The sequence below is a fragment of the Limulus polyphemus genome, unplaced genomic scaffold (assembly GCF_000517525.1).
Source record: "Limulus polyphemus unplaced genomic scaffold, Limulus_polyphemus-2.1.2 Scaffold4513, whole genome shotgun sequence".
NCBI lineage: Eukaryota > Metazoa > Arthropoda > Merostomata > Xiphosura > Limulidae > Limulus > Limulus polyphemus.
The window spans coordinates 26744-36932 of record NW_013670123.1 but is presented as its reverse complement, the minus strand read 5'-3'; the positions used below and the strand labels follow the sequence as shown (position 1 = coordinate 36932).

At 35.5% G+C, this 10189-nt stretch overlaps 1 protein-coding gene across 1 annotated transcript in view; it reads right to left on the bottom strand.

The window, feature by feature from the left end:
* LOC106471279 (dynein light chain 1, axonemal-like) overlaps nucleotides 1–10189 on the bottom strand; it is a 70862-nt gene that overhangs the window by 45712 nt on the left and 14961 nt on the right. Inside the window, exon 2 of the mRNA XM_022399888.1 lies at nucleotides 6315–6424. Coding sequence (XP_022255596.1) covers nucleotides 6315–6424 — 110 coding nt within the window. The remainder of the gene's footprint in view (nucleotides 1–6314; nucleotides 6425–10189) is intronic.

The following is a 10189-nucleotide window of genomic DNA, read 5'->3' as shown; positions in this document are numbered from 1 at the left end:
CCTTTTTGTCAATAAACAATGTTGTTTATCATAAGTGTCGTAATCATGTTTTACATTAGAACAAAAACATCATCATGAGTGCATGTCCAACCCAACCAAAACCAGTATCCCCTGGGAAACAAAATCCAGATGACAGTAGGAAGGCAAACAGTAATGTGGCAGTTCAACTCCAGTACAGATCCAGGTGGCATTGGTGGGTCGAGGGTACCTAGATCAGTCACATGTGAGGAATTATATGACTGGTCTAGCTCCAACCAACACCTCCCGGGAAGTGACATCCAGGTAATGGCAGAAAGGAGAGTGCCCATCTGGAGAGGTGAACTGCATTTTGGCAGAAATTGTCCAGTCCATAACCAAATTGCATCTAGAATAGTACATCAGATCTGTGGTAGGAGGAGTGTCTATACACCATCTACACTGGCAGAACACCACTGTCCTAATTTCAACTGAGTAGAATTGAACACACTTGGGAGGAAACCTCCATGGTTCACCACCCCAGCAGCTAGAAAATGGTAAGTGTTAAGGGCTCCCATACTACACTGGCAGAAGGGGACGAAAATAATGTGTTGGAGGGTCCAGAGGAATGCAGCACCAGAGACAGTGCATTAGATGACTGCAAAAACCTATTTGGAAAAGCAGACTGTTACTGATTCAGTCAAATGAAGGAGCAGCAGAGATTAGCACGATTCCCCTTCTGCTTTACTCATGTTAGTCCAGGAGTGTAGAGTCCAGGGCAAACATATTTATGAAACAAAACACCACGAGGAAAAACCTATAAGTAGTCTTGCAGAATACTTCATCTCGACAGTAGGTATTATTAATCTGAATGGTTGTATAGTGCAGGTTTAAGAATAAATATACTCACCACTGAGTGGGATCCATATATTTGAGAAAGGCCCCTGTAAAGAAGAAAAGAAGAAAAAGCACCTACCCTCTCACACAGAAATCATGGAGCTCAAGTTTGGAACAGGAGGTAAATGGTAACCTGTAGAGCAGGAAACGGACAGACGATTAGGAAAATCTGAAATAAATGTATGAGGAGTGGACCACATGCCAGCACGAACTACATCCTCTAATGGACAACAGAATTGAGCAGCCAGGGACATGGTAAGGGATGGATTGGATGGAAGGAGACTTTGAAGAGACAGACATCATTGTGAGACAGGAAGAATAAGCCAGGTGAATAAATAGGAGAAGAAATACGGGAAAGAAAAGGTTAACAATGAACAAATGGGAATGGAAACCGTGAAATGGGGGACGTGCAAGCCATATAACAGTGGAGAGCCTGGAAAGGACATGAGATGTGGTCCAGATTGGAACAATGATAAATGTGAGAAAAGAATGGAAGGAAAAATGGATTGAAGGCAAATCGCCCTCATGTGTGGCCAATATTATGGGTAAAAAAACAAAACAATCCAGGTAGAGGATGACTTAGGTCTTGTGATATAACAAAGGAGAGACATTGAGAGCGAACAAACCCAAATGGTGATGTACACCCACCAAGAGGAGGAGGGAAAAGGTATGTAAGGAGAGATTATATAAGATACAGGATTATATAGGTCAAAGGGAGAAAGTATAAGGGCATGGAGGATGACATTGAAGTTCCAATCAGAAGAGTGCTAAAAGGCATGAAACAATAGGGTGAGTACTAGAGAAGTGAAAACACAGTGAAATATTGTGGAATGGAAAGTAGCTGACAAGGCCATACAATAACCAAGAAAGGTGGATACCATAAACCCCTTGTTGAAAAGCCAGGTAAGAAAGGAAATCAGGTGAAGGAGAGAAGGATGGGATGGAGGAAAACCATGATGAGAAGACCAATGGAGGTAGACATACCACTTATGTTAGTAAATAGATAATGAAGAAGGGTAAACATATTGAGAAAACAGGCAAGTAACTGTTGGTGGAAAGTCCTGCCTGTTTAGCAATAAATTAAACAAAGCCATACGTGAAGATGGAGCATTGGAAAGAAAGGATATAGCATGCTCAACTGAGGTTGTATGAGGAAGGTGGGTGAGAGGGGAATAGAAAGAGGAGGTGTCAGTAGGAGTGGGCACAGAAGTGGAAATCACGACTGTGTTGGCCAAAGTGGCACCACCAAGAGGACGCAACATGGAGGGGTTTGTATGACAGACAGGACATGAAGAAGAATACAGATGAGTGGATAGGCATAGAGGTAATAGCCCACAATCCTGACTGGGAGCATTGACACTTACAACCACAGGATGTAGAATTGAGGACCAAAACCAAGTTAGCTTGAAATTCAGGTGGGTATCAAATGCACCCAGTTCCAAAGTACCTCACTATGGACACAGCCACCTAAACAAGAGTGGGTTGTGGGACCACTCTGTTGGGAGAATCTGGATGGGGCACTATAAATGACCCTGTTAAATACACACAAGTGTTTCATTTAAATTTAATACAAGAGTTATGATTTAGATAGTTATAAAGCATGTGTTAAATTTAATATTTTTAGAAGCAATTTTTTATCATAGGTTTGCTTACATAACTGTTTAAGAATTATTTGTTGTGTAGTTCAATTGCTGTGAATTGATGTCATGTTACTCAAATCTTCTGAAATTTTCTCATTGCTTTAAAAGAGTATTGTTACATCATAATGTCTCATAGATTATAGAAACTTCTAGGCCTCAGTCAGGCAATATAAATAAATATATATATATAGGCAACAAAGATAGTGCAAGTAAGGAAGTTGGTGAAAGTGAAAGTAAAACACAGTCAGTGAAAGATATAGATCTAGATTGTATTTGTAAGTTTAGCCATAAAAAGTGTATAGTCGCAATTTTTTAAGTGTTAAAACTGCAATTTTGTATTGTGATAACAGATTAAAGAAGAATAATTTGTTTTCTCAATTGGGTTCTAAGGTAACTGAACCAGCCTGTGTGAACTTTTGACATAAAAGAGAATTATTTAAAACTCTGGAAACAACTGTGGTAACCCACAGGGTAATACAAATTAATTTATCACTGACTGTATTGTGATAACAGAGTAGAGAAAAAGAATATGCCTTGTAAAAGGGAGTTTTAAAGTAATTGAACCTACCTGTGTGGACTTTGATGAAAAAGAGGCAATTATTTGAATCTATGGATATAACTGTGATGACCAATAGCGTAACAAATATTTGTGTACATACATATGACTTATTTTGAATATATCATTGTAAAACAAGTGGGTTGTGTTCTGTCTGTTTACTGTCACAGACACCAACTGTAAAGAATCGTGGCCTTATAAAATCCAACAGATCCATGACCAGATTTAGGGCACATGGTATATGACATGCGAACAAGCGAATGTGATGGCTGTGGGACCAAAACAGGAGATCCAACTTGCAGAAACAAAGAGACCTCAACCAAGTGCCACTTGCTGAGTGATGTACAAGACAACCGTTGATTTGTCAGAATGGATCATAAACAACCAATTAAGGAGAGACAGAAGGAAGTGAACCAAAACCTGACAGACAGCAAACAGTTACAAGAGACTCACTGACAGACCAACAGTCCAAAAACTCCTGAATATCTAGATATGCATCCCAACCCAAAAAGAAGCATCAGGGTAGAGGTACACCCACTGTGGTATTGTCTCTGTTCAACCACCAGGCAAAGACCATGTGAATGGAAAGAAGGAGAAGGATAGGGTTATCCAAGGGATCCCAAACTTGAAGAGCCAAAGACGACAGGTGAGCCAATGTAGAAGTAAGGATAGAGAGGATTTCAGCATAAAACCTCTCAGGATTTCTGTGAAGAGCCTCTGACAGAAGGTGAAGAGAGGAAAGGCATCTTAACAGGGTCGTGAGGGAGAGACATAGGTGAGAAAATTGGGCTTGGGTAAGTTGGACAAGGTAATATGGGTTTGCCCCCCCCCCACAACAAGTAGAACCAACTCCAACAACTATTGATCGACAAATGGAAAGTCCACCCAATGATAAGCAAGGGTGGACTGATGCAAAGTCCGTGGGGAATGAGGCATACTAACGCCCTCCCCCAGTGGAGAGGAAAATCAGTCCACATGAACCCTAATATCGGGGATGGGAGAAAGACTAAATAAGGTCGGGAGGTTGTTTCATGTAAGAGGGAAGGTCTAGAGTCATAAGAAACAGGTGTAAGAGACAAAACATCACATACCTGATGGACAAGCTGAATCATCAGGTAGTGAACGGGAAAGCACTGCAAACTCGAAGTGGAGGGGTAACAAACGATCAAAATCATTGTCAGCCTGGTCTGGCTCAAAAGGCTCAGGAGGAAGTGGAGCAGAAGTTGGTGAGAGAGCTTGTCTCATGTACTGCTCAATCTCCCGATGGGTCACCCACGCCTGTCACTGAAAATATGGTATCAGGCACTGGCAAGGTACCCGAAGTGGTGACTGTAACTTTGGAATTCATAAGCAGGGAAAAGTGGCAAACACAAGGAAGTAATGCTTTAATAAAAATATTAACTCCACAACTGCAAAGTGTAGTAAATAAAGTTACGAAAAATATAAAAAATGCAAAATAAAAATAAACCACTTCAAGGTAACTGAACAATGTAAGAAACAATGTCTGAGATCGACAGCTCCCAAACGAGAAGTGAGGGAGTCACATGTGTCACGTTGTAGTAGTGCTCTCCTATTGATGGAGAGGTGACTCATGATGATTTGCATGAAAGACGTGTTCGTACTTTGGATTTCAACAGAGGGATGATGAAGGCATTTGGCATGCGTCTCTGAAAAAGTTCACAGACAAAGGGCAGAACAAAACAAAAAAAAGCTAATCTTGTGAGAGGAAGGAGAGTACCTTACCAGAAAATTAATTTACTAAATCTTATTCAATTAATTGTACAAAATACTAATTACAAATGATACTTTCTTTGTGAGTAAAATAAAAACTAACTGGACATAAATATCTGACTAATATTGAATCAGTGATCTACTATGCTATCATAATTATTCAATGCACCATTTTCTGTCTGTACCTGATGATCTCAAGTTAACCTTGTAAAACTGTATTTTTAAAAATGTTTTATCCCAGTTCTAAATTTAAAGTATTTCTAGTTGTATTAATATGGAAAAGTATATATAAATTGGATAATTAAACAAATATGCTGTCAGGGTTATAAAATATGAATGGGCTAGGATTCTTCTACAGTAGGTGTCTGTGACTTGTTGGTGATAAATTGAAACAATAAATGGACAGCACACCATCAACTCGTTTTAAAATAATATATTCAAAACAATTCAGAAAACGTCATCAATCAAATTACTGTAAGGAATATTGCTAGCTTCTCAACTGATCCAAAATTTGGTCCTAACAAATGTCCTGTTTACCTAAAACTACCATGGATTTGGTAACATTTCAACAAAGTTTGACAAACAATTGAAAATGGCCATTACTAAATGGTTTCCTGCAGTGAACCCCTACTGTGCTTATTCTGCACATAATTTGTTGCCTGCAACACACAAAGATGCAATACCTACCACACAGAAAAGTATGGTTATTTATGAATTATCGTACCACTGTGAATGTCGGTATGTAGGTCGCACTTCACAAAGATTGCAGGATAGAATTAAACAACATATACACACATCCATAAGATATAAGAGTGTCAAAGAAAATAATTTACCATGTCGCTCCTGTAAAACAAAAGTTCTACCACCAAAATGTGAATCAGCGATTGGCCAGCATTTACTAGTGAACCCGACTTGTGCTGACAACTACACGGATAGCAGGTTTGAAATTATTGCAAATGGTCAGTCAACCTTTCATCTCTATATTTTGGAAGCCACCTTTATTAAAACACATAAACCTGTCCTTTGCCGCCAAAAATAATTCCTATACAATCTACACATCCTTCAGTAGGTCTATGGCATTTGCTGACTGGCTTAAGGACATGCCAATCAGTGATTGCCTTACTGGCCTACATTGATCTGACTCATTTTATAAGCTGTACTATTTCCTATAGATCATTTTCCAGACGGTTCTGCTATGATTAGAGTCTGGCGAAAAGCTTCAGCAGATATTTCTTTTGCAACATCTCAACCAACAATTGGTCCATTTATCATCACTATTTTCAAGTTTTGAACAACTCGACTTTCAGGATCTACGTATCCACGTGAGCTGATGTTTCCATTTATCAACGTTATATTTTAAGGTCTGTGCAAGAACTCAGCTAACAGATGTTTCCGTACATAAAAACATCTACAAGAAAACACAAATTTAATTAAAGATACAGGAATATAAATATGAAAGATAGATATTTACAGTAAAATGTTTTACTTAAAGATAATTTACCTTGAATATGTAGATATTTCAAAATTGTACTTACTCACAATTTACAAGAGCTGATAATGAAGCATCTAATTTATCAATTGGAGGTTGCTGCCCAATTAATTTTAGTTCTGTGGCTTCAGCAGCTTTCTTTCCACTTTTTGTTTCCTAAAAAGTATAATAATGATAATTATTATATGCACATTTGATAATTCATAAAAGTTAGACCACTAAAAGTTTCACAATTTATTATAATCCTAATATTATACTATGAGATACAGTAAAAAAATACTTTTTGAGCAGAATACTAAAAGCCTGATGAATCGCATCACTCTTAGGTACAACTATAAAATACTCAATGGTACAAACATCCTACATAATAAGAGAGATAAGATATCAATATCAAACATTAATATATTTGCACATTCCTGATAAAAATAATTCTCTGTCTGTAACTCCACAAAATAATACTGAATGGAAAGAAAAACCAAGTATTACGATAAATTATATTTCAACAGCATGAACAAAATAGGCACAAAATGTAATGCAAGCCTTTTACAGTAGGTGTCTGTGACTTGTTGGTGAGAAATTTGAACAATAAATAGATTGCACACAATCCACTTAATAATATATTCAAAACAAGTAAAAAATTCATTACACTATTGGTTATTACAGATGTATTTAAAGCTTTAAATAATTATCTTTCATGTCAAAAGTCCATACAGGCTGATTCAATTACTTTAGAATGCAATTGACATGACGAATTATTCTTTTCTACTCTTTTATCATAATAGAATCAGGGATAAGTTCACTTACACTACCTCATGGGTTACAATACAAACTGTAAAACTCACTTTAGATATCACCTGTTATGGCTAACCTAACAATCACACAGTCTAATTTCACTTGCACTCTGTATCTGTATGTAGTGATAACATGTGACAGAAAAATATAAAAATATCTACCCCTCTAGTAACAACAATATTTCACATAAAACTTAGAGGTCTCAAGTAAGATGGCATCAGCAATATTACAAAAGCCTAGTACAACAATTAATCTACATACACAATGAACGACTCATAAAGTTACATAATGAAACTTGTCATAACTATTGTTTTTAAAATAAATAACTTTTAACACTCTTGTTATGTAAACTATATAACATTAAATAAACTAAATAATAAACTCTTAAATTGAATAGTCATGTATATCCAACACACAGTTAATGAAACATTGGCTCCACCATTGTTAGAGTCAATTTTTAAGTGAATTTGTTTTGGTGAAAGCCAAGTTGGTCACAGTTTTAGTGTATTTATATAAAGTAAGACTATGTTAACTTAACTTGGGGGGGGGGGGGTATTTTTAGTTTAAATTGTTTCATTTCACTCACTCACACATACAAGAGAGAGCACACAGGCTAACAGGAGTATTTTTCTGTTAAGGTCTTCATTAGCTGTTGCTGGGTCCTACACTTTCTATTTAAAGTTTCAAAGCACACACAATATCTTGCCCACCGGATTGTATCATTGTGTTGGTATTGTATATTTGTATTGTTAACTCTGAATCATTAAATATTTGTTTTTGTACACACAATCACTTGACCACTGGATTGTATTGTTATTTATTGTGTTAGTATTATTTACTTGTATTGTTAACCGTCAGTCGTTAAATATTTGATTTTGTATAAATCTATGTTGAGTCTCTTTTTTTATGTAATTTTATTGTCACAACTTATTGGAAATTATATGCCCAAGCCTAAAAATCTGCAATTATTATCAAGCTTAACTTTTCTTCTTTGTTGGTCATCCACAAGAAATCACAGTTTTATGCAAAAATTTAATGTCTATAGAACATTTTTTCCCATTTTCAAAGAAAAATATGTAAAACTGTCAGCTTTTAATTTAATGTAATGTTTATAACATATCTATCTTATAGGGTATTAAAACATGTTGCCTGTGTTGAAGGATGCGTTCCTACCATCATATATATTGTTTGCACCACTACCGCAAAAGGACTTTTACCATGTATATGAAGTATATTTGACTGTTTTAAGTGTTTGTTACTGTATCATAATATAGCATGTATGTTGTTCTGTGTAAGTATCACAGTGTTTCATACTAATCTATGATTAATGGCATGAGTCTATTGGGTCACAAATACTTTTAATTTATATATATATATATATGTTTTAATTTGGTTATATTACAGATAATACTTTCATAACTTAGAAAAGATATATAACTTTATTCAGGTAAATTTTCAAAGTTTCTATACATGTTGTCTATAGTTAGTTGGTCAATACTTGTGAATATGATGTACCCAGCTGAGAACAACACTTAATATCACCTATTATGATGCAAAAACATGAATATAAAAACTTGTACTTGTCACGAGACAATTGTATCAGGCTCATTGCATCTTTACACACTACATTCTTTATTCTATGCCTTATGGTTTTTCAGAGAAAAATAGTGTATAATAGTATTACAACTATAAAATGTCTGCCCTTGACCAGTACACATGGTCATGACCAATTGTGATATGCAGGCATATCATATGTTTTCTACCTGCTTTTGTTAATATATTAATTTTTCATTCAGTCTACAACTATGTGGTTTTGGCATAAACACATGGTCCTGAAAACTGTTGAAAATGTTTAGTTCCAGTTGCCTTTGTTGTTACTGAAAGCAGATAATATCTACTTTTCTCACACAAACATTACTGCAACGTTGCAAATTAGTGTAGAAAGGGGTTAACAGGAGTAATTTATTTCACCGACCAAATGGATGATATCTGTATGTTACAATCCACAAATGCTGTAAGAGAACAATCAGTCATGTGATGATGCTTATTGACAATGAACAGGTCTGAGTTTACCTGTTTCAATAAAGAGCCTTAGTTCTCAACAGTTCAACCTTTTTCAAAGTGTTTACTTTAGCATAAGTCTGTCTTGAAAGTTCTTTTCAGCACCTAACTACAATGATTCTCTGACTCATTTAATATAGGTTCTGGATTGAAATCAACAGATTATTGTGCATGTTTATTGACATACATTGATAATAAAGTTGTTTAATTAAAGTTTAAATGTAACTCTGTAAAGAGTGTTTTTTTTATTACTGTATATTTGAAAATAATAAAAAGAGATAGAGATAACAGGCTGAAAGAGAATGGAAAAAAAAACGTTATTAACTGACGAACAAAATCTTGTATAGTGTTTTCATTCCAAAACATAATAAGTTAATCTAGTTACTGTTTTTTTTTATATTTCTGTCCTTAGGGACTTTGATATAATGAGAATAACTGAAACATGGTTAAATGTAGATGATTTTGATGACAGAAATTTCTTTGAAATACACGGTTACAGGCTATTTAATAGGGATAGAGTATTAAAGAGGAGGGAAGAGTGGCCTTGTATGTAAAATGTGAGTTATATCCTGTTAAAGTTTAGGATATCAAAGATAAAAGCAAGGAGGTTGAATCAATTTCGTTTCTATTAGTGGATATAAAGGGAAAAAGCTTTTAGTAGAAATTTGTTACAGACCACCAAATGATACTGATGAAATTAGTGAGAAATATTATAATGAGAATAAGATTTCAACTGTTAATGAAGTCATAATTATGGGTGATTTTAATTTCAGGCATACAGATTGGGAAATTCTAGAATCAAACTATGAGGGAGAAAGGTTTTTGGAAATGTTCAGGATGGCTTCCTTCACCAATTAGTCAAGGAATCTACTACAAATAATACTATTTTAGATTTACTGTTAACTTAGAAACCAAAAATAATTGAGAGGATGGAAACTTCGGAACATCTGGGTGCAAGTGATCATTGCTCTATTAGGTTCAATGTTTTGCTGCATATGGAGATAAGGAATAATGATATTTTGGTTACAAATTTCAAAAGAGCAAATTTTTGAAGGGGATGCGACAAAA